Below are 25,138 nucleotides of genomic sequence, written 5' to 3' on the forward strand. Positions count from 1 at the left end.
CAGTGCATCGTTCAAAATGAATACAGAAATGAAAAAGCTATGGTAAGGACTGATGAGGCCAACCAAATCATCCACATAACATCACAACCCCCCCCCCCCCCCCCACCCCACCCCACCCTTGTATAACTATGGCTTCAAATTATTTTGGCAGGACAGTACTATCAAGTTATTTACTTAAGCATTAAAAAAAAAAACAATGGTAGTAACTTCAAAATCTCATGTGGAAATCTAAATGCTGACCTTTTTCTTAAAAATCAAGACATATCATATCTACCACACAAGAAGGTACTTCTCTAAAAAAACATGCAGTGCATTCGTTTTGGGTGGAGCTGCACTGTAATATAATGGCAGAGGAAATATAAATGCTCTATGGTGATTAAAAAAAGAGAAGCTTAAATCGTGTCAACCCTAAGGTAATGACCTCAGTAGAAATGCACAGCACTACTGCATAAAACCCACCAAACTGCACTAAGGCATACCGTCACAGGAATTGCACACAGAGGAGAGTGGCCTAGTCCATCCCTTTCCAATGGTATTACCATTAAATTCAAGTGCTACGGAGACATTCGAACCCTATGGCCAGTGCATACAGTACTTAAGAAAGCACAACTGGACTTTTGATTCAACAGACTCAACTGAAGAAACACACACACACACACACACACATAGAAACACGTCCAGTGTGTTCCAGTTCGCAAACTGCCTTACCTATATATGGTCAAACAAAATCAAACAAAACAAGAGTTGATTGAGAAGCTAAGTATTTTGTTTACATTGCCATGACTGCAAACTCACAGCTCCAAACAAATCTAGTCACTGACCAGAGAGAAGTGAGAGTCTGTTTGAACTATGGTGTAAGGAGTTTAAGGTGCATGGTCCATATCTAACACTTCTAGATTCAGAGGCCACTTCTTTGGACAAAATAAATATTTAAAAAACAAACAAACAGTAAAACAAGTAAAAAGACATAAGCAAAAAAAGGAACAGTGAAACATGGTACTTCTTTTTTTCTCTTCTGTGTTTTTTTTTATACAGAGACTAATTACAAGCTGTGAAGATTCACACCCAACTTCCCTGTGTGTAGGAGTGTTGCCACGGGCTTTGTTGGTAGTCGTCGCATACTTCCAGGAGATATACATACCCGAGTCGCAACGACTGAAAGAGTTCTCGTTCGGTGGCTCGCTCAGAGTGGTCAGTGTTGGTAGGAAAGAGGCTTGCTCACGAATGCTTAGGCTGTGACTATGACTGTGACTGTGTCTGTGGCTAAACAAGCATGTGAATCTCGTTATACTCATCGCGGCCGTCCTCGTCGAAGTTGGGTGACTCGTCGTCGTCGCCGTCCAACTGCAGAGAGGGCGAGATTAAAAGGGAAGAGCGGTGGCTTTTCATTATCCGATCCCGTGTGGGGCTGCATTTAACAAACACACTCCCCGTAATCACATAAGCATGCAGGCCTGACTCAAACTCACACCAGGGAACTGCCAGAATTATGTCACACACACACAAACACACACACACACACACACACACACACACACACACAGCCCCTCAGTCTCCCCATGTCATCAAGTGGCATGTTTTGTGCGAGAGTCACGGAGAGAGAGAGAGCGAGCGACAGAGAGAGACAGAGAGAGAGAGAGATGCCTGGACAGCTACTTAGCATGTGTCACGCTACCCACACGCACCCACCCGCCCTTCAGCCCGAAACCCACACCCAGCCACATGAAGACAGGACCCAGGGGGTTCCACCCACCGCCTGGAGCTCTCGCTCCTCGAAGATGCGCGAGAGGATGAGACGCCGCAGCGGCACAGTCATGATGAGGATGAAGGGGAAGGCCAGCGACGCCACCGTGGACTTCACCACCCACAGCAGCACGATGCATAGCAGCTGGATGATGGTGAACATGTTCATCCTCCAGGTCTTCACCTGTGGGGGAGGGGAGCACCGAGAGATGAGTCACGTGAAACATAGCCTGGAAATGGTGTCATTTAAAGGCAAAAAACCGCCCCAAGCCATCTGCTCAGATTGGGCGAGACATCCTTAATTAAGGGCTGAACGGAACTGGTCCTCGACTTGATAAAGAGAGAATGTCATGGATTGGGCACCACCTAGTGGGTCCACTGACAAAGTTTCCTCTCTGGTTGGGGCACGTTTCACACTGAAATAATTCATTTTTAAAGCGCCCGCAAAAGCAAAAGGGGCAAACAGTCATCAATCTTGCAACAAGCTTGCGCTGGTTCAGATTTCATAATATGTGTACAATCACAGCTCCGTGGTGAGAGATGTTAGTGTTTGCTTACACATGCTCTCACTAGTGAGTTGTGCCACCTACCTTGGTGACATAAAGGTGATCGGGGTGGTGCTTGGCGGGCGTGACCATTAGCGTGATGCGCTCATATAGCTGGATACCAGTCAGAGAAGTCACCCCCATGTAGAGGAAGATACCAAACAGCACAGCCAGGGGAATAATACGCAGCAGATCCGTCATCACAATGGACAAGCCTGTAACCAGGGAACAGTTAGGGAGTCACTGAAAGTCAGCTGATGTTCTGAGAAACGCTATAGCCAACACTCAAAAGGAATCATTTTCTGACTGGCTTACCCACTAGTATAGCTACACACATCCCCGTCACCCTCTGCTCTTTGACCTCCTGGATCATGGGCTTCTCCCCGGGAGCCGTGGCCTTGCTCATGACCGTCAGGGCGTTGACGTGGGTGACGGAGCGCACGGTGGCGGCGGTGAGCCAGGGCAGGCCGAACAGGGGGCAGAAGGCGCCCAGGATGACGATGAGCAGCAGGTCCAGGTGGAAGCCGGAGCCCTTCACCAGCCGCCGCTCCTTCTTGCTTACTATGAGCCTGAGGGGAGCAGCAGAGCAGTGTGGCAGAGAGCGTTCTGGTGGTCTTACAGCTAAAGGCTGTGTTTGTGCTTATGCATCACACATGATTAAATATACAGTAACATTACTGTAGGGGGGAGAGTGTGGCCACAGCTCAAGGCCAGAGACCCCACTATGATATGTACGACCTGGGTAACTTTGCTTTATCTGAAACTAAAGAAGTGGTCAGTAGTTTAAAAAAAGGCCCTACTGACCAAGCATGCAAAAACAGTTTCAAAACAGGCCAGCTAAGAGAGAAGTGGCCACAGCTGGTCAGGAAGGGCCTCCAAAGGGCTACTCACGTGGTGATCTGCGTCTCCATGAAGATGAGGATGAAGACGAGCAGGGCAGGCACCACCGAGGCTCCCATCATCCAGACGGGGAAGGGCTGCTTGTCGCCGAAAGGGCTGATAAACCAGCCTCGCTTGTCGGGAGATGTGACCGAGAAACCCGAGGGCACGTTGAGCTTCTGCAAACCGCAAGAACACAAGCACTCACATCCCAGGCCTCCAGGGCTAGCGCACTCGCCAAGCATTCAACCACAAACTAATACAAGCTAAAAAGAAAGGCTGGGTTCAATTACAGTGTTGTATTTAATAACAGTTGGAAGGAAAGAAACGACAGAGGGAAAGAGGAGCTCTGTGTGGACTGGCAGCTCAGTTTGATTTAAGAGGAGGTCAGTGCACAGCTGCATGGGGCCCCCAGGGGCCACAGAGCCCATAGGGCTGTTTACCTGTGTGTAGGTGTCAGGGAGGAAGTAGTCCACTATTACAGAGAAAAGGATGGAAATGGGAATGCCAAAGTCTCCGATGATTCTTCTTGCCTTCAAAAACAACAAAAAATCCCTTTTAAAAAAATATTCATTAGCAGGACCTTGAGTGCTTTGAGAACATTAAAGAGCCTCTGAATTTACAGAGGAAGAAAAGGAGAAAGAAAAGGTTCTTGCTGCTTTTTTACCTTCCCTCCCAGGAATCTGCTGTTCCTCAACTTTCTGAGAAAGAAGGCCACAAAAAAGGTGCCGAGCATGAGCACCAGGGAGAGCAGTGCAGTGTTGGGCTGGTTGAGCAGGGGCTCCCCGATCTCTGGATGGTCCGGGTCAAAGACACTTGCCCCTGGCAGGCCGGAGGGGTAGCTTCTCATCAGAGGGTGCTCCTGAAACACCTGTAAATACCCCAACCATAGCAATTACAACCAAGGAATGTTACACGTATCAAATGAGGGCCATCACTAAAACCTCACCATCCTAGAGTTTTTTTTACAGTAACAATTCATTGAGAAGACAACAAAAGGTTCATGCCAGTGCTCTACTGGAGAGCTGAAACTCTACCTTGCTGAGTTTGACGAAGGTTTCGTAGATAAAGATGAGGGAGATGAGGAAGGCGAATATCTCCTGGGTGAAGGGGGAGATATAGCGCACTAGGAAGCTGCCCTCCGCTGCCACCATCACCAGCACTATGAAGATGAGCCAGAAGCCAATCCAGACCCGACCTGTGAGGTACTCAAAGCCCTGAGCCTGACAGAACTGGGGAAGAGAAAGACAGCGAGACTGAAGAGTAGTAGCGAGGGAAACGTTCAAAGATTCTGTGGTTTATCTTGCATGAACACAGCCTTTTGGAATCAATAACCCATGTTTCATACCTTATAGAATGCCTCCTCAAAGACCAGCAGAGGTCCAGAGAAACCAATGATGAGCAATGGCTGACCAGCTAACAGGGAGAATAATATCCCAACAGTTGCCGTGGAGATGATGAGCTCAGACACTCCCATCATGCCCTGCGTTTTCTCCCCTATATTAGTGACAACAAGTTTCATATTGGATACATTTTTTTTCTTGGAAAATGTGACCACTTTTAAAAGAAAACATGATCTGCCACTCACCCAGTAGACCCCCAAAAGTGATGGTGGGTGACAGGGCAGCAAAGTAGATGAAGATGACAGCAGCCAGGCACTGGGTGTCCACAGCGTCCTTCAGGTCACTCTTGTAGTGAGGGTAGCGCCGGCGGATGTCATGGATCAGGCCTCCGAATGGAATCCCAGAGCGCTTGAGCGGGTCCACATCCAGCTCCTCTTCTTCCTGCTCATCTGTGCTCAGTTCTGAAACCAAATCCCATGTCATGATCAGTGCACAGAGTGGAGAGAAGAACCCGGTCTCCATTTGAAACCTGGTGACATCCATAGCTGACTAAAAACACACTGGTAATATACAATGAAACTGAGTGTACTGACAGCATGCCCGAAAAATATAGTTGCACCGTGGCGCGATAAATAAAAAATGAATAAATAAATAAATAAATATGTTCATGTCTGTCCAAATGCATCTACAGAGATGAGGGTCATCCTGTGGTTTATTGATCACTCTGAATAGGAGTAAAAGCCATTGAGGTTGAAGAGGTCATGCTCACCTTTAGCATCTTGCTCAGTTCTGGGTGCAGCGTTCATACCCTTCTTCTGCTCCCTCTCTTTCCTCTTACGAAGCATGGCCTTCTGGAAGGAGGCCACAGTCTTCAGGAGGTCTTTGCCCTCCACGTCTGAGGGGGGAATCACGATACTGCAGTCGAGGAACTCATTGATGCCATTTAACAGGTCCTGACGATCATCAGCAAAGTAGGCTACTTCATGGAAATTCTGGAATGTTAAAATGGCATAATCAGGCTTGGAGAGAGGAAACATGGTACAATTTTCAAGCCTCATAAAATTCTAGTGCATTACATAAAAGTGACCGGAAGGTTCCCTTGCCTTGTCGGACATGAGGGTGGAAAAGGACCGTCCAATCTCATGGTAGTCCATATTGGATTGACTTGGGCCCAGCAGCACAAATAAGAACCGCACAGGGACTGGCACCTCCAGAACTGACTCCAGGAGAACCGATTCGCTGAGCCGAACGAAAGCCATGGCAGGCTGTTCGAGGAACTCCATGCAGCCTGTGCACAGAGAGAAGAACCAGCACTCACCCAGGTGAAGTAAGGATACAGCCTGCAGGCAGCCAGTCCGAGTGAGCACACTAACAATACTTAATTACATGACTTATGACTTCCACTTAAATAGCTTTTGGGTTATGGTCAGGCCCGTTTCCCAAACTTGTTTCAGACTTCAAAACCACTGTGACTCTTAATGCTGTGCATTGTTACCGCTACTACGCGCTCATGACCAAACGCTCTATAAGTCGGACATACTGGAGCCCCATAAACAACCTGAGATGACAGCATGAACCCTTTGTCCTGGAGACTGACGTGAGATGGAGGGAAAGCGTGAAAGGACTTACCCACGAGGACCACAGTGGCCTCAGCATCTTTGGGGATCTTTGCCATGAGCTTCATGGACCTGGCGGCGGCGTGGCTCTCGGCGGGGAGAGGGTGGAGCGATTTCTTTTGATAATAAAAATCGAGCGGTCAGGGAAAAAATGTGTGACATTCAGATTTTTTGTAGAGGCAGTAGCAATGGAAAGCTTAGGCAAGCAGCGCAAGCAAAGGCTCCCTCCCTACAACAAAGCGGGAGAAGCAGCACGTATGCTACCTCTGAGTGTGGGGTTAAGGAGGCTCCTTCTATGTGTCCTAATGAGGCCACACACCTGCCTCCTATCGGGACATGAATCTACAGCACCAGGTGACAAAGGCACCGAATGGTAAATCACTTTCAATCAATTTAATACGACCAGATTTTTTCATTTTTTATGATTTTTACGAGCTGTTCCAAATTTGCCAACAGTTTTAGCCATGGGGAACATTAAATGTTTCACAGCTAATGCATCAAGAAGTTTTAACAAGAAGCACCTGTAGACTGACAAAGAGCTCTAATGTAGCACATGTGGGGAGCCCAGGCTTTCCGCCGCGGGCCAAGCACTACCGGCCTTCTAAGCACGACCACTTACAGTACATCTCAGCGCAAGGCTGCGGATCTCCAGTGTGTGTTAATGCATGAATGCCAGGCACATAGCACCAAGAGATCCCTCCCGTTACGCCGGTCTGGAACAGAGGCACCACCGTTAAGCCGGTCGTGGGGCACCGATGCCCTTGATGCCAGTGCCGGTAACGTGGCATTGTCCTGCGTGACTACATGCCTGCTCATTCCACACTCCCAGCGTTAACTCTCTGGAGCTCTGAGCCCCTATGTAACACATAGAATACTGCGCAAACAGCCAAGCCACTCACAAATAAGCTGACAAACACCTCTTTATCGTGGTCCGGCGCCTTGCTCCCGCGCCTCTCGGTATGGTCCTCGGAGACCAGGGGCAAGGCAGTGTCCGGCATGTGGTTATGGTTTCGGAAGCTGCCCAGGCTGGTGACCGAATGGTTGCGGTGGAAAAGGCCCTCTTTTTCATCGTTTGGGTGGCTGTGGAGGAGGAACACATGGATGGTCTGATGAGATGATTACATTGAGGAATGGACTGCTGTCAACTCTGCATCAACTCTCTATCTCTTATGTACTAACGGCACTAGGCCAGTAATAAAGCATTCTTTCACTCTTTCCAGAGCGAGACCAAGATCTGTGTTGATTTAAGTCCTACGAGAAGGAAAAAAATCTCCTTGATTATGCATAATAGATATTGAAAAAAGGCAGGCTTCCATCTCTGGTAAAGAGATTTGCAAACCAAACAGCAAACTATATCTCCCAATATAAATAGTGAAACTGCAAACCAAACCACATATCTCGAGTCGTTTCAGGACAAATGGGCCAAAGCAATCAATAAATACATCCTAAAAACAACAAATATAAATGCGCGTTTCGACTGCATCAAAGACTGTTTGATGGGGGAAAATAAGTCCTCTAAGTAACAGGCAGACCTCAGAGACATAACTTAAGAGCGTGAGAGGCCCTGTCTGAGCGGTGCTTGATACGTGTTTTTGCGGGGAGCTCGGCTAAGTCTCCCTCTCCCTCTCTGTCTCTCTCTCTCTCCCTCAGAGTCTGGCTCTGTCCAAGGCATGAGGGGGACCAGATGGAGCAGAGTGTTCCTACGGGCTGACGCCTCGCACAGACAGTTTCATCACTCCGCCGCTCTCCAAAGCAGTGACATCAGCGGGACTCATTAAGGCTCCTCGGGTCCCTGTTAGGAGCAGGTCTACAGGCGCTCGGCACTGCAGGTTCACAAAAGCGTGAGAGAGAGAGAAAAAAGGAAACAAAAAAAAAGAAGAAAAAAAAAACAAAGAGGCAAGGTGTGACACAAAAAAGGAATTGTGTTCACCCAAATTCCAGGAGATCTTTTAAAGAGGAATGACTAACCGCCATGCTAAGTTATACTGCACCTTGAAGTATTTCTTTCCACATCATAAATACATATCTTGGAATCGGGGGCTAATTAGACACTTTTTCCCATGGAAAGGCGTTGATGAGATGATGGGAAATGTTGCAAATTGAGTTGTCACTGATGGCTTGTGTGTACACTACACATTGGCTTCGTGTTTCTCTATATGCGAGGGGGCGCATTTGAGTGCAAGCGTGTCAGTGTGTCTCTCTCTGTGTGTGTGTGTGTGTGTGTGTGTGTGTGTGTGTGTGTGTGTGTGTGTAAGAGAGAGAGAGAGAGTGTGTCTGTGTGTGCACATGTGATTGCGTGGGACTGTTTTATTGCTGGGCAGTGCAGCCCTTTGCAGTGATCCCCTCTAAATGAGCACAGGTGCTGCCATCTGGCCCAGAGTGGGTTGGCGGGCTGAAGACGGCCAAATCGCCCTCGTAAATGAGTCTATGTCTGGGAGGAGGGGGACCAGGGAGGAAAGAGGTGGCACTTTGATGCCACCACCGATTCTCAGTAAGGCCCAAACCCTTTCAAACCTAACAAACTTCTCTTAGAGAACCTATTCAAAGTTATCATATGGACTCACCGTCTAAGTAAGACCCAAGCTCTTTCAAACCTGTCAAAGTTCTTCTTATACACTCACCACTATCTTCTAAGTTCTCATATGGACTCTAAGCAAGGCCCATTTGATTCTAGTAACGCTCCCATATGGACAGAACATTGGTACTAAGCGACCCACCCCTTTTCAAGCCTATCAGAATGCTTGTAACGCAGACTGACCTCCATCCGATGGAAAAGTGGAGAAAAAAGCAGTGACAACGACACTACCAAAGCGCTTACATCAGTCTTAACACAGTTCTGCACCCCATGACTAAGTCAGTCTCCAACTGCTTAGTCGTTATAGATCTATGGCACAATAGCTATTCCAGAAATGTCAAGCCAGAGAACTTTTGATTAACCTCACACACACACAAGCTGTATGTTATTAATGGGCTTTATTAATTTCCCAAAGGTATGCCATAATCAAAACCAGCATTCCCCCACATCATCGACAAACCATGAATGCATCCCGCCGAGCTCAGTGGGGTAGGGCTATGCACTGTTATTGCTGTTAGTGCACACCACACCACACACACACACACACACACACACACACAAACACAAACACACACATGCACACACACATGCGCACACACAGATACCATTTAGATGGCACTGCAGGGTCCAGTGTGGCCACCCGGACAAAATGCTCACAGCTGAGCACAAAAACAGAAAAAGAGGGAGAGAGAGAGAGAGAGAGAGAGAGAGAGAGAGAGCAGTTCACAAGACTTCACAGTTCACAGATGTGCAGAAACAGACTTCCATCTCTGGAAACAAAAGCTGCACTACTCCATCCCCCTCCCCAGTCCAGTTTATCGCTGTCAGCTGGACATATATATATATATGTACGTATATATATATATATATATATATTTTTTTTTAAGCAGAAGATAGATTATTTCTGACAAAGATTGGACTAACCCCACTGCGGAACAGTTTTAAAAGAGAGTATATAAATACTGATCGTAACTCTTTCATTTATTTACAAGCATCGCAGGTTGTGTAATCTCTTTTTCGATCCATCAGGAAGCCAGTGCAGGCAGGCCTCCTGGCCAATGGCATCAGCAGTGCAGTGCTCGACATGGTGAATCGATAAGGGCTATTGATGTGTGCCCCTTTCTGACCTGTGTTTGAGCAGCAAGGCCCGCAGAACATTAGCTCGGTCTTCAGCCCTTATTTGGTCCGAGATGATCATGGTCTCCACCACCAAGTGGGCAACGCCTGGCAGAGTGGTCTGCTCCAGGTCCAGCAGTATGGCACCTGTGGAAAGACCCAGTAGGCTTGAGACACTAAGCAGGCAAGGGCATTTACACTATATTCTGTGACTGATGACTTTGACCTGATTTAAAATACCACGCTCGAAAACCACAAAAGCGATAAAGCATGCATATGCGTCAGTGCATGCCTGTGATATTTGTTAAACTAACAGCCATAATGGGTATGCAAATATAGCGGGGAAGTCATTGCGGTAAGTGAGAATGCAATATTCTTGTCAAATGGTGATGCCATATCTACTAGATTTATGAGTCAACTATAAAGGTGGCATGCAGCCAACAAATGTAAGATGAAATCAAGTGTGGGAGGTAAACAATCATAGAGTCCTGAATGTTTTGGAAGGTAAATGTGTCTAGCATCTACCAATACCCCTTAACTTTATAAGCATTAAGTCCATTATTTAACATCTTAAAATCTATATGTTTATCTACGTTGGATTCAGAGTCCAGTCAACTCAGTATCAACCTGAGTGTCAACAGATACATTACTGGCATGTTAGGATGCTCAACACTGAACATCAACAGCAGGCCTTGGAGGCTTCACTGCCCCTTTAAGGGCCGCTGACATGGCTGCCGCTCCTCACCGTGAGTGATGGTTCTGCGGAGCTCCAGGAGACTGCGGAATGTAAGCGAGGCCACGTGGGGTTTGCCCCAGCGGTCCGTCTCCGTCTCCACGTCCTCCTCGAACTTGATCCAGCGAGCCGTCTCCTTCCAGCGCATCTCCTGGTTCTTGTCAGTGATCAGCTCGTTAAGTTCCACAAAGACCTGACCCCAAAACACACACACACCGACCACAGGGAGAACAGGACTTCAGAATGTGCCTTGTTATAAATCCATCTGTATGATGCTTTCGCCAACAGATTTGACAGCTTCTGAAGGCCAGTGGTTCTCCATGTTGGAGAGTGGTCCAATCCTAAAGGAAGTCATTAGTGTAATGGGTGCTGCTTAAATATCTAATGCACACAGAAGGAGGAATGAGCCCACAGTTTTGATTGATTTAGGACTTAGTGGAACCTGAGATTCTCAAGCACACACTTGTAAATGGAGCTTCTACTGCTGACTGACAGGGAGTTTATGTAAGTAGGCTATATTTTATATCTTACACTGACTCAAGAGGGATCACTCTCCCTCGCTCTCACGTTCTACAGCGTATGTGTGTGTGTGTGTGAGCGTATGTGTGTGTGTGTGAAAGAGAGAAAGAGAGAGAGAGAGAGAGAGAGAGAGAGAGAGAGAGAGAGAAAGGAAGAGGATCAATAAAGACCTACCAGAAAAGGAAAGATAGCAAACGGAGAAACGTTCCCACGTCTTACAGTCCATATCTCTATTAGCACACCTAATCTCAAATATTGACGTTGGATTACAGACACTGAGACCTATTAAGTTAAGTCCACACGTAGCCAGGGGAAGATGGATGTCTGCACAGGGACATGTTTGCATCCATCAGAGCAGGCCAGTCGTCCGCCACTCACCTCGTGGGTCTTCTTCTCGGCTACCTTCTTCCTCTTCTTCTGACTGCAGAGAGGAGGCGAGCTGTTGCTGCTCCGGGGAACCTGGCATCTTGAAGACTTCTTCACCAGGTGACGCCTCACCCCGGGATTGTCCTCAAATCGGTGACCTGTGGGACAAACAATAAAACAAAAGAAAAGAAAATCTGTACACAAACGCAAACAAAGGCAGAACAATGGAGGGACATGACAATGGAACAAAAGAGTGATGAATTACACTGTTTAGATTGGCCTCTCCAATTATGTTTCCACATTTGCACTTAAGTAACACTAAACATCAGCTAAGTTGGTGATGAGCAATCTTAGGGCAAAGCTAAAGTAATCGACAGAGGGAATTACTTTGGGTGGTTGAGCCCTGAGGCCACTCCAGCTTCTTTTTTCTTTTTTTCACCGGAGCCATGATTTAATACTGTATCATTTCAACCCACAAACCAGGGCTTTTATTGAATTTGAGATAATTGAAGGCGTGTGTTCCTGGGAGCCCCTCTCTCCTCAGCTTCTCAGCTTCTCCCAGTGCCAAGCTTCGAGGCCTGGGGACTCTGGGGAGAGGAGAGGCCCTTGCCAGGCTGCCTCGGGGCCCCAGCTGGTTCGTGTTGTCACAGTAGTCACAGGACATGGGGTAAACAAAGCAGAAAGAAAAAACGTAGTCCTGTCGCTCTCTTTTCCCTCATCTCTCTGACTGCGGGTTTCACGCTAGCGCTCGCGCTCTGGTTCGCCTGCTGCGTTTTACAGTACATGCTCCGCTCCCACGGCGGAGGCTCCTGACTGCATGGAGGAGATGGCTTTTGGCTGTACTCTGGTTGAGCCTTTCCATCATGGCAGTGCAACAGCAATCCTGGCGAGGGCCGGGCCAGCCAACATTCAGCTCAGAACGTTGAGCAGAAAAAAAGTCTATAACAGCAAATTAAATTCGCTGAAGTATTGGTTTTTGAACGACTGAACAATCCCTCATTCTACATAATTGCAGAAGTGGCAACAGCAGGTCATTGATGGAACAACATGTCCCTCTCTGAGAACACACGCTTGTACGTATGCTGCGTGAACAAGTTCAAACATTTTTATATGTTTAAAACAAAATAAAATAAGTATTAGATGTATTTTCCTTATGGTCTTGACATATTTCTCAGAGTGTAGACACAGGACAAGACGACAGGACTCTACTCTTCCCCAGCGAGAGCTGTGATCTCCCCGAGGAGCCAGAGAGCGGCTCAGAGGCTGATGATGTGTCGAGAGAGGAAACATTCCTCATTAATTCTCTCAACTGGCTAAAAAGAAGCAGCTCTTACTCTAGGTAACACTAAAGCAGGGGAGCAAACTTTCTCGTTTTTGCATTGCCGCAGCAAAGCCGGCCAGGGCCCAAAGCCTCAGTTCCATAACCTTCAGAGCCTCTAAAGCTTTCATGGTAATGTCGGTCAGATTCTGGCTCATCAACACTTGTCAATGGCATATCTTAACGCTTGGCTGGAGCAGCAGAGAGGCCCAGGGCCCGGTGATGGGGCCGCAGGATCAATATCTGAGCTGAGCACAGCAGTGCCCTCACCCTGAGCCCAGAACACAACTTTGATTGTCATATCACTGAGCTGGGCACAGTGGGTGGGGTCTGGCTTTAATTAGCTTGTGTTACTCTACAAGATCGATGCAGCAACTCGATTCAAAACTCCCACTAGTCGATCATCAACATCAGACACATCCATAAGGGTGTGGGTGGAGTGGGGAGCTCGATCAACCACAGTGTCATAATCACAGTCTTCTAAACAGTTATAGGCCATTAGATTACTTTGAGTGATGTGCCACAACAGTAAACCTCAAATGATGTTTGTGCAGGGCTCGCCAAACTTGTCAATGTTTTCTGCCACCCAAATGCAAATTCACTAAAGAGCTGTACAGTTAACCCCTTACGTTCTAAATGGACTGATCCTGTTTACTAATACCTGCATTCGTTTATTTAACTAGTTTATGCATTCAAAGAGATAACGTAACTAACGATGTATATACCTTCTTTCTCCTTTGGCTTACGAATAGGTTCAACTGGTTCTCCGAGATGAGTGTGGATTGATTCCAACAAATCATAGTCATCAAAGTCCAAAGCAAAATCCTCAAAATCCACTAAGCCCTCCATGGAGAAGAGACCCCCGTGGTGCCCTTCCTCGTGTCCGCTCCCAGCGTTGGGCTGGTGGGATGGAGTCGCGTTGGAGGAGCCCCCCTGGGCGTTCTGCTCCTTCGCCTCCTTGTCTGTCATCTTTTCGGCCCGTGCCTCCACCCCTCCCCGCTGCAGGTGGGTGCCCTGCTCATCCAGGGTGCGCCACTCCCGCTCCCACTCGCCGTCCTTCGCGTCCCGTCGGTGTTAGCAGCCCAGCCAATCCCTTTGGCTTTCCATGGAGAGGTTCACCACACTCCAGAAAAAAAGCTACCAAAAAGTAGAAATTGGGAAAATGAACAGTAGTCTCCAGAGAGCCTGACCTCTGCGGATGGGCTCGGTCCAACAGATATCGGTGTTCTAGTAAGTTCTAGGATATCCACGGACGAATCCAAAAGCAACGTCAACGAAGGGCTGCCCCTGAAAGCCCCTTCATTTGTCAATTTAGCGGTGCGAGGCGGTCAACTCCCTTTGGTCAGGCAGAACGGACAGCAGCCATTCCAAGAACTGGAATGAATCCTGAGGTGAAAGGAAATGGAGAAATAAGACAGCACCCAGAGAGGATCGCCAGACAAAAAAGATGCGCTGCTTTGTCCAACAACGCTTTTGGTCCACACTGAATAATAACCAGAGCGAGGGGTCTGGTCCTGACGTGAAGTTCCCAGCCAGGCACACAAGGCCCCAGTATGGTGAGGGAGGCCTGAGGCTTTCCTATCCAGCCAGCCGCAAACACTGGGACAGAACACAGGTTCCAGGTGACAAAACAGCAGGGACACCAGAGTTGCTTAACAGTCGACGGGGGAACTGCGTATGCAAGCGCTTTTTTTTTGGTTCACCACTAATCTATTGGCAGCATGGCATGGTTTTTCCGTGACGTTGCTGATTGATTCTGTAGCTGAAGCTGGGACTGGTCGGCAAACCCCCTCCCCCCAAACCACCTTCCCCCAGCAATGGCGACTCCCTCTTGCCTCGCACCCCCTTTTGCAGCCAGACTGTCGTTGGCACACAGCGAGCAACCGGGCGATGAGTCACGCGCTGAAAAAGCAACACCCACACCTCCAGTCTTGGTTGAGGAGAGAGGAGGGCAGCAGCAGCTCCAGAAATATGGACGCTCGCACACACACACACACACACACACAGACAGAGAGCACATCCGCACACGGTGACGAAAGACGACCGCAGGGCCTAGATTGGGCCCAAAATGTCCTAGCCACGGCGACAGCCAAACGCAGGAAATGAGGACAGCCGTCGTCTCAGCATCACACTTAGTCAAAGTACGTCCAGATGCACAATGCGGTGCTTGGCGATAGGCTGCACTGTCTCTAGATCCCACGTCTCCATGGAAACCGTGATTGCTACTGGAGCGCTCCCCTCACTCACTCGGCTGGTACCTGCACGGCACCGAGCCTCTTCAGGCCACATCACAGCCAGAGATGCACCATGCCTCAGGCACAGACACACACATGTGTGATCATTTAGAATACTACCAGATACCACAGAGAGCCTCAAACTCAAACACACACACACACACACACTCAAACACACACACACACACACGCACACGCACACGCACGCACACGCACACACACACACACACACACACAGATGTGTGATCATTTATAATACTACCAGATACCACAGAGAGCCTCAAACTCAAATACACCTAAACACACACACACACACACACACACACACACACACACCACACACACACACACACACACAGACACACAGATGTGTGATCATTTATAATACTACCAGATACCACAGAGAGCCTCAAACTCAAACTCAAACACACACACACACACAGACACATGTGCGCACGCACGCACGCACACACTCACACACACACACACACGCACACATATCATGATGATGGGAGATGGGCATCTTTCACTCCAAGATGTAATATTTGGGTTAAACACTGCAAAAGGGATTTAGAATTGCGCAATGCAATGGAATTTATAAACGCTCCCATATTTCAAATAATTTTCAAAAATTGGCAGCAACATCCCTCAAGTAAATCACTGAATTATCAGGCTTAAATGGTACATTCATTTCTTATTTACTATGTGCTCATGCAACTCCCATAAAAATGAAACAGACGATCCAACATGAAATGCAAATGTGTGGAAGTGTGAAGAGAGTGTGCCAGTCAGCCCCACCCCACACCCCACGCCCAACACCCCACGCCCCACGCCCACTGATGCATGAGCTGCAGAGTCACTGGGGTGGAAGGCGGGGGGGGGGCGTAGTAGAGCGGCAAATAGCCATCCTTCCATCCCGCACAACCGAAATTCAATCGCTTGTTCCAGAGCAAGGTCCCAGTTTCCGATTCCATTTGGCAGGGCAGTCGATGAGGCCTGCGCTCTAAAAGCAGGAAAGGCCACGAGCAGGGTCGCTGCCCGCGATAATCGATCCAAGCTACTGTGTTAATTACAGCCCGAGGCTGGGCCACTGAACTCCCATCCGCTCACCTAAGAGAGTGAGGGGAAGCGAGAGAAAGAGGGGCCGCTCTCCCCATTCACAACCCACTCTAACACACGTCTCCTGTGCAGCCGCTCACGTATAGATGATGGCCATGTAGAGGGAGGCGATGTCACACAAGCACACCACTGCCCCCACTCCTGTGAGTGTGCGTCAGGGGTCAGGGGGTCAGGGGATGCATGTGTGGGTCAACCTTCACTCTGACCTGCTCCCTCCCAGGGCACACCTGGGCTCTAGGCATGATGAATAGGCTAGTTATTATGTGATAATTGATGGCAGTGAGTGATGGGCATGTGTGGGTTGAGGAGGGATAATCCTAATTTATTCCAGCATGTCAGGCATCTGGTTGCACAGAACATATTATGGGCTGCCTGACAGGTGTGGAGCCACTGGAGGGCAGCGATGGGACTACATTTAAAATCATTAAAATACATTAAAATACATTTTTGCCCTGTGTTCTAGATTAAAACGCCATGTTGTAAACATTATGTGTGCAGGATTATTATCAATTAAACATCTGCAGTGCTTTCTTGATCAGCAATCCAGATGTTTTTAATCGGAAGAGGAGAAGCATGATTTCCTGCAGGTAAAACTTGACGTATATGTTTTTGGGGGGAGCGGTTTCCCAGATCAGCGACGCAGCAGGACAGGACCATATGGCCGGCTAATGACGAGTTGTTTGTGACTGTTCCCATGGCAGACATGCCACCACAAATCTCACAGAGCTCACAACAGCTGGGAGGGCAAGTGGAGGAGCCTGGGATCCATACCCCCCCTCCGCCTCTCTCTCTCCCCCTCCCATCAGACTGAGGGAATGCTGACGAAGGCTTTGCTGCAAAATCCCTGGAAAGAAAACCAGCAGCGCTGGGGTGGAATACGTGGCATTTAACGCATAGCAGTGGTTTATCATGGAGCTTAATCCAGATCCCATCTGATGAGCATACATTAAATTTAGCAACCTATTTAGTCCACCATGACTTTTAAAGCTCGAGGGGTCAGTGATAGGGTCCGCTGATTATAGCCTATCGCTCAGCATTTCATTACTTGAGCACAACATTTGAGGTTTGTTTGGCTATGCCCAGGGTCCAAATGAGACTTTTTTATTACAGGCGATCATGGGAGGAAAATAGCTGAAAGTCCAATTGCCATATGGACACAGTGGCCCTTGGTGACCCTGACCGCAGTTTAAAAAATCTCGGGGTTTGTTTACTCTTGTTTAATAAGGCTGGGATGAGTCGAGGGCCTGCTGACTGGCTGACCCACGCCAAGGAGATGAGGCTGCAGTTACTCTCACCGCCACAACACATACATGAAGGACGTGCCCACAAACCACAAACCCATCACTCCCCTTTCCCAAACAAAACCAAATGGCTGCCAATCTGGCCTCTAAGTTAACAAACAAATAGCCGGCAGACCACTGCTGTCTTTGCTCTGCTTCTCAGTTCGTAATGAGTCTTCGAGCAGCAGGGCCTGACGTTCCTCGTTCCAGCCTTCCTAGAATTGCTCGGTATGACTTATAAAGTGATCCCCCGGAGATGAGACCCAACTACTGCGGCCATCCTACTTTGTCATCAACGCCGACAGAAAAAAATGCGAAAGATTAAGAGTAGATTAAAGATGTAATATTCTTGGCATGCTCTACACTAATCCTCACAACCACACTGCCTCCTCAAACCACAATGATGACTCTTTCAGAGCAGCAGTAGCTGAGCAGAATTTAACTGAACTTGAAAAACACAGGAACCAGAACTCTAACCGCACATTAATACATCCCACAAATCTGAACTATAGTTACTTTGTCTATATTAAATTCCGAACAATCACTGTAATTAAATCAGGAGGTGCAAGTCATGATGAATGCAATCAGCTGACACAGTGGCAGAGGAGGAGAGGAAGTGAGGCGGGGGAGGACTTTTATTATGTTTCTGTGAGCCTTTTTCTCTTTGACCCTCCTGCCCCCTGCTGGCCTCCTTACTCTTCATGTCGTCCAGGTCGGCGCTAGCCAGCATCTGGGCCTCGGCCTCGTCCGTGGGCACCTTCTGGTAGACTGCCGTCTCCATGGCGGTCATGCTGCCGATGCAGATGCGCTCCCTCAGGTCATAGCTGGTGCGCTGGGCCCCCGGCGGCCGGTGCAGAGGCTTCCTGCGGAACCAGCCCCGCGTGCTCATGCTGGCTGGCTCCACAGAAGGACTGAACCTGTAGACACACCGCAGACCAGAGATATTTGACTATATGCACTGCCAAGGTGATTGATGATCATACAACTGTATGGTAATTGTAATACAACAACTATACTTAACAGCTTGAAAACAACTCTAGGAATCTAGGTGGTTAAAAGAAACATCCTCCTTGGGCTTGAAATAGTTCACTATGGCCTGCACCTGCATGTGTGTGTGTGTGTGTGGGGGGGGTAAACAAACTCCAGAACTACTAATTCCAGATGTTATGGGTCCAGATAAACAAGTGAACAGAAAAAAAAACCTTGAGACAGGCTAACAAGGATGGGAATGTTGGGAAAGACTGTTAATCATACTTACAGAATTATATTATAGTTGAAACTATAAACCACATTATGCAGTACACTGTTTTGTCTTTGACAAACAAATAAAAAGACATACGCTATGATCGAATAGTAAAAAAAAATGATGTTTTATGTCCTTTCCTAACCGCTTGTCTTTCACCTCAATAGAAAACGTCATGAGGTCAAGGAAGGATATTATGGAGAATTCATAAGGACTTAGGAAAAGACAACCGTGGTGCTAAGAGAATCTGACTGCACTTACACTACGCTACGTAATTATACAATGGCGAATGTTATTGACATGGATCATGTTGATTGTTTGTTGTTGCTGCTGCAAGGAATTGTGGGACGGCCTTTCCTTTCATAAAAGATGGTCCAGTGTACCCTGTGCTAAAGGAGATAGGAAAGGAAGTATTGAAGCACATTTCCTTCAGCATTTAGAACATTTGACCAGCTCTTATCATGGCTGCCACTTAGATACTTCCTGGTCCTTACTAAGCAAAAAAGACTATTCGACCAGAGCCATCCTCCTCCTTTAACCCTCTAAATGAGATTCCACAAAAAAACAGCAGATGGCGCTACAGTACAGACGTCCTCTCACATCACAGCTGCATTTGCAAATCCACACGCCGCTTTCGCTCACATTATTATACCGTAGCACTGCATCCTGGTGCCCTAATTTTCTTCTCTGCATCAAAAAAAGCGAAAACAAATCGATACCGAATGTGTGGATTAGTGTATTCAGATATGAGAACAGACAAGTACCTGAGCATCACTGCGGACTGGAGATCCACAGCTTGCCCTATACATTATTCATAGCCTTAAGCAATAATTTATATCCTGATTGCCATGTGTTTTTATAGGCCAGATGGGTTTCCAGACAGAGCTCACATGTATGCCTCTGGGCAATTACAACTATGAACATCATTTATATCCACACAGATCTGCCTGACCATAAAACACTCTCACCTCAGGTCCAAAATGTATTATATTCAAAAATAATATGTCGGCTGGCTTAACAGGCAGTAGTCCTTAATAAGGAAACCATAAACAGAGAGATGAAATGACCACATTTTTTAGGCAAACTAATATTTTTTTTCATCAAAGCCTATTGTTATGTGTCTAGTTAGAAGATAAGGGATGAAACCATGCCAGCTACCAGGTCACGAGGCCTGGATTTCGGCCATTATTTCAGATTCAAAACTTAAATTTGAAGCTTAATACAACGGAATGAAAAATACACAGAATGAGTTCGAGTGTCTGTATGCACAGCGTGTTAGTTAGTGTCTGACGCAGGTGACAGTTGAGAGGACGTGGGTGTGCAGCCCTCCCTCCCAATACTTTCTGATTTGCCAGATTTGAAACTGACAGCAGTTCAGATTTTGGAGGCAGATAGGCAGCAGGTGGATGGCTCATTAGCTGGCAACATACCGCATTCGGCAAGACAAAAGCAATGATTGACATGACAATGACATGTTCAAGAATACCAGCCTGGCACAACATCTGGAGTAGGCCTACAGGCTACAGTATGAAACATGTTAAATATGCAAACACTGGTGAACATCATTGGTTAAAAAAAAGAATTACCTGCCTGGTATCAAGAACAAGTACAGTATCAAACCAAGTGGTCTAGGTCCTGTTTAGTATTATATGTACTTTCCAGAACATTCTTAACCCCTTCCCCCAATCACCCACCCATCCCCCACCCCCACCCTACCGACCTCACTGTTTTTCAAACCCTGGTTTACGGCCCTGGACGAAATATTTATGAAGAGGGAAAGGAGAGAGAGGAGAAAATGTAAATGTTGCACAATCAAAAGTTTCCAGATCCAATGTCAAACATTTCTCACCTCTCTCAAGCTCCCCTCACTCAATGTCTGAATCCAACTAGTACATTTCATTACCAGCTTTTATTTTGACATAGTGGAGACCCACCTGCTGGTTGCTTCCTCCTCCTCTTCCTCCTCCTGTCGCTCCAGCGTCTCCTCCTGCTCCTCTGGGTCGTCCTTGGAGGACACGGGCTCCTGGGGACCCAGGGGCTGCTCGCTCTCCATGTGGAAGCTGCTGGAAGGCAGAGGAGCCGCCAGGTCCTCCTCACTGCCCAAGCTAAACTGAGAGGACCAAACACACCATTACCCTCACCGCACTCAACACCAGCCCTCTCACTCACACTACAGCGTTTCAAATTTTCTCAGTATTTCACTGAGGTCATATTTATACTCCCGTCTCCCTCTCTGTCACTCTATAGTGCTCTCCCTCTCACTCTTTCTGGGCAGTTACCTGTTACACTTACACTCAGCAGATTGTTATCTATTCCGTGTCAGCTCTTTGTTCAGTTCTCATCTTACTGGCAGGGAAAGGTGATTCTTCACTCCCCTGAATCCTCCCTCAAAGCTTGTTCCAAACTCTCTGAAGATGGGGGTTACACTAACTTACTGAGGGTAAAATGACCCATTAAACTGTGTACTGACTTTTTCTGATTCATCTCTAAACAATGGCATGCCATAATATTCTCTGCAAATATACAGGAAAAAAACCGAATAAGAAAAACACGCAATATAAACAGACGTTGTGTTTGAATGCAACATTCAGACCTAAGACAATCTCCCACGTGGACCTACCTGTGGCTGATCCTCTGGTGCCTCGGTGGGTGTGGTCACAGGGCCCTGCCCCTCCGTCTCGGACTCCGCCTCCTCCTCGTCGACCTCGTGGATGGTGGGCGTCACCTCGGAGGGGGGCATGGAGGTCTTCTTTTTCTTCCGCTTCTTCTTGCGCCTCCGGTCCATGCTGAGCACCCTCTTGCGGAAGCGCTGGGGCGGGGGGAGATGGGTGGAGAGCGGGTGGTGGGTGTGGTGGAACATGTGCCGGTGATCTGGGGAGCACACAGGTGGGTTGGGAGAACATGGGAAGCTTCGTGAACATGGGAAGCTTTGTGAACTGCCCACTCCAGGGCGTTTATCAGAGGGAAACTGCTCAACACTGGGAGAGAAACGACAAAACAAACATGAGAAACGAAAAAGAGAATCTCTTGGGCTAACAATGAGAGACTGTAAATGGGAGTATTGTGTGTGTGAACACTTTTGTGAGTCGTTGCAACACTGTAACATGACCATACAGTCTCAAAGACTCTTCAGACTGAATCCTGATGATTGCTTTCACCTCATATCTTTGAGAAATGGCTAACATGTTTCAAACAGAAGTGCCTTGCTATACTGCATTACATTCCTTGATGCTTCCCTGGCCAATGTAGCAGCTTCAACCGCTTGATGACTTCATCTCTGACGATGATTAAATACCCAGAGCTACAGATTTGTTTTAAATATGCTCAAAAGCATATCGTAATGCCAATATGCATCCCCAAAGGCTTCAGGAGGCTTGGTATTTTAAGCAGCCCAAGAGGCAAAACACAGATATTCTGTCCTGAACTTTTTCGGCTCCTTGGGTTGTCAGAGCACAGAGACACAGAGGCACAGAGACACAGAGGCACAGAGAGACACAGAGAGACACAGAGACACAGAGACACAGAGACACAGAGGCACAGAGACACAGAGACACAGAGAGACAGAGACACACAGAGACACACAGAGAGACACAGAGACACACAGAGACACAGAGGCATAGAGACACACAGAGACACAGAGACACAGAGAGAGAGAGACACAGATGCTGTCCTGAGGCACAGAGACACAGAGAGACACAGAGACACAGAGACACAGAGGCACAGAGACACAGAGACACAGAGACACAGAGACACAGAGACACACAGAGACACAGAGACACAGACACAGAGACTGTACTGAGACACAGAGACACAGAGACACACAGAGACACAGAGACACAGAGACTGTACTGAGACACAGAGACACAGAGACACTGAGACACACAGACACAGAGACACAGAGACACAGAGGCACAGAGACACAGAGACACAGAGACACAGATGCTGTACTGAGACACAGAGACACAGAGACACTGAGACACAGAGACACAGAGAGACACAGAGACACAGAGACACAGATACAGAGACACAGAGACACACAGACACACAGACACACAGACACAGAGACACAGAGACACAGAGACACAGAGACACACACACACAGAGACACACAGACACAGACACAGAGACACAGAGACACAGAGACACAGAGACACACAGACACACAGAGACACACAGACACACAGACACACAGACACACAGACACAGAGACACAGAGGATGTACAGACACAGAGACAGAGAGACACAGAGACACACAGACACAGAGACACAGAGACACACAGAGGAGACACAGAGACACAGAAGCTGTACTGAGACACAGAGGCACAGAGACACAGAGACACAGAGACACAGAGACACAGAGACACAGAGGCACAGAGACACAGAGACACAGACACACAGAGAGACACAGAGACACAGAGACACACACAGACACACAGAGACACACACACACAGAGAGACACAGAGACACAGAGACACAGAGACAGAGAGACACAGAGACACAAATACAGAGAGACAGAGAGACACAGAGACACTGAGACACAGAGACACAGAGACACAGAGACACACAGAGGAGACACAGAGACACACAGAGGAGACACACAGAGGAGACACACAGAGGAGACACAGAGACACAGAGACACAGAGGAACAGAGACACAGAGACACACAGACACACAGACACAGAGACACAGAGGCACTACAAACTGTAGCTGTTATTAGGCGTGCTCTACTCCAGGAGTCAGTGTGAAGTCTGGTGGAAGACAGACCAAACTCTTAAACATCAGGGACGGTGTGTGGATAAAGAGTATCACCACTGTATAAACCATCTGCAGGCTGTAATACATACATGTATATGTGTGCTAGTCTTTGCTAATCATTAACTGCTTATTTCTTGGCGGAACACATTCTGTGGATTTCACACTTATAAATGATTATGATTGTTATTACAATTGTCAGTAATGTTTTATGAAGCACCATTGCCTGTTATGTGCTATAATTCATTTTTTGATGACTAATGTAACACTTTGTGATGCACAGCTGATAATGTCTGGTGGCACCCTGCACTATTGCTATGACTCACAAGGGTGTAACCACACCTATACAGAATCTTCAATTAATAAAATGATCAAAACATTTAAAAAGTTATATGATCACTAAGTAAGAGATAAAGTGTTGATATTTGCAAATTGTTCCTCATTATACATATGCATAAACAAATACTGTTTGTACTGAGCGATGTTGTAATTCATGTAATTTAGGATTTTGTACTAAATCGTTTTTGTTTGTGTGCACAGGATAGTATACCTGTGATGTGATATGCGTAATATATGTGCCTGGTTACAGACATTTTATTTCAACTAACTATCCATCTATCTTCTGACATAGTGACAAAAACACCTGCATGTGAGCACCACAGCACCACAGACTCACAAACTCCTTTCCATAAAAGTGCCTTGGCGTCAACTCAACTACAAGGACGAGATTTACAATATCTGCAGCTGGAAGTAGCTTAGCGAGTAGCTCTGAGGGGGTCAGCAGAACGGAGCAGGGCCATTAAAACGAGGCTCGGCGCCTTAGAGGCCGGGCTTTGACAAGTGGCTCTCATGGAGACAGCGCCATTAATCTCACCCAGGCAAGTTTAAGGAGTGAGACTCACTGAGCACACCCTTAAGAAGGTCCACTCGGCCATGAGTGATGATGCTTATAAAACAAAGATGGCAGCTTATTTGCAAGTTTTTGAAAGTCAAGTGTGTGTGTGTGTGTGTGTGTGTGTGTGTGTGTGTGTGTGTGTGTGTTTTCACTCGATTGGAGTAGGAAAATACTGAGTCGCCATTGACTTTAGTGTTCCTTTCCCTGTAGCCCTATTCACATGCCTCGTGGAAGAAATCAGTGTCCCCTCCGGCCGATGTCACAACACCACTTACACTCGAAGTCTTTCTCGTTGTAGCTGCGGCCCATTTTCTCTGCACCATTGGCTGCCGATTCAGAGATGATGTCCCCAAAGCGCTCCACAGACAGAGCCTTCTCCAAGTCCTCATCTTCCTCTACTTCGGCGGGATCCCTCTCCTCTTCAGCCAAAACCTGAGGTCAGAGGTCACAGAGTGTTAGCACGCTAGCTTGAGAGGCACTGAAAACATCACGTTTCCTTACCTAGCAGTGTAAACCTGCTTCTGGAATGACAAATATCTACAATATCTTTCAAAATGCATATGTAGCCTTAAACAAGGTTAAACTAGGTTTAATCTGTCTTTGCATGACAAGCCTACACCGTAAGCACTATGTTATGTTGTGAAGGGTGCAGAGGGGAGGGGTATGAAATGCCAAGCTCCTCATGGGAAATGTCTCAGCTGCCTTCTGTTGCTGTCTATCACACACACACACAGAGACACACACACATCAACAACTCCACTTTCCCCTGGTGCCGAGGCAACCCCACCCCTGCGCCCGCGCTCGGGTGAGGACCATCCCTAACCCCCTGCATCTCCAGAGACCCCCGCCTCACACAGTAG

The 25,138-nt window shown here is 47.5% G+C and overlaps 1 protein-coding gene across 3 annotated transcripts in view; it reads right to left on the minus strand.

The window, feature by feature from the left end:
* Positions 1 to 395: 395 nt before the first annotated feature.
* The window catches only part of slc4a3 (solute carrier family 4 member 3), a 43,737-nt gene continuing 18,994 nt past the window's right edge, over positions 396 to 25,138 (minus strand). The window contains exons 3-23 of one of the 3 annotated variants that reach the window (XM_012836356.3): positions 24,554 to 24,710; positions 21,250 to 21,500; positions 20,564 to 20,739; positions 18,083 to 18,303; positions 11,448 to 11,593; positions 10,563 to 10,743; positions 9,829 to 9,964; positions 7,044 to 7,206; positions 6,140 to 6,242; positions 5,614 to 5,798; positions 5,280 to 5,502; positions 4,756 to 4,971; positions 4,516 to 4,664; positions 4,205 to 4,399; positions 3,835 to 4,038; positions 3,611 to 3,700; positions 3,180 to 3,346; positions 2,604 to 2,857; positions 2,334 to 2,503; positions 1,754 to 1,927; positions 396 to 1,344 (exon numbers count right to left, since the gene is read on the minus strand). In XM_012836356.3, coding sequence (XP_012691810.2) covers positions 1,264 to 1,344; positions 1,754 to 1,927; positions 2,334 to 2,503; positions 2,604 to 2,857; positions 3,180 to 3,346; positions 3,611 to 3,700; positions 3,835 to 4,038; positions 4,205 to 4,399; positions 4,516 to 4,664; positions 4,756 to 4,971; positions 5,280 to 5,502; positions 5,614 to 5,798; positions 6,140 to 6,242; positions 7,044 to 7,206; positions 9,829 to 9,964; positions 10,563 to 10,743; positions 11,448 to 11,593; positions 18,083 to 18,303; positions 20,564 to 20,739; positions 21,250 to 21,500; positions 24,554 to 24,710 — 3,642 coding nt within the window. In that variant the 3' untranslated portion in view covers positions 396 to 1,263. Of the gene's footprint in view, positions 1,345 to 1,753; positions 1,928 to 2,333; positions 2,504 to 2,603; positions 2,858 to 3,179; positions 3,347 to 3,610; positions 3,701 to 3,834; positions 4,039 to 4,204; positions 4,400 to 4,515; positions 4,665 to 4,755; positions 4,972 to 5,279; positions 5,503 to 5,613; positions 5,799 to 6,139; positions 6,243 to 7,025; positions 7,207 to 9,828; positions 9,965 to 10,562; positions 10,744 to 11,447; positions 11,594 to 13,478; positions 14,550 to 18,082; positions 18,304 to 20,563; positions 20,740 to 21,249; positions 21,501 to 24,553; positions 24,711 to 25,138 lie in introns of those variants that run through there. The other 2 variants (XM_031559976.2, XM_031559987.2) reach the window with 2 other exon arrangements.

Source organism: Clupea harengus, chromosome 2, assembly GCF_900700415.2.
Source record: "Clupea harengus chromosome 2, Ch_v2.0.2, whole genome shotgun sequence".
NCBI lineage: Eukaryota > Metazoa > Chordata > Actinopteri > Clupeiformes > Clupeidae > Clupea > Clupea harengus.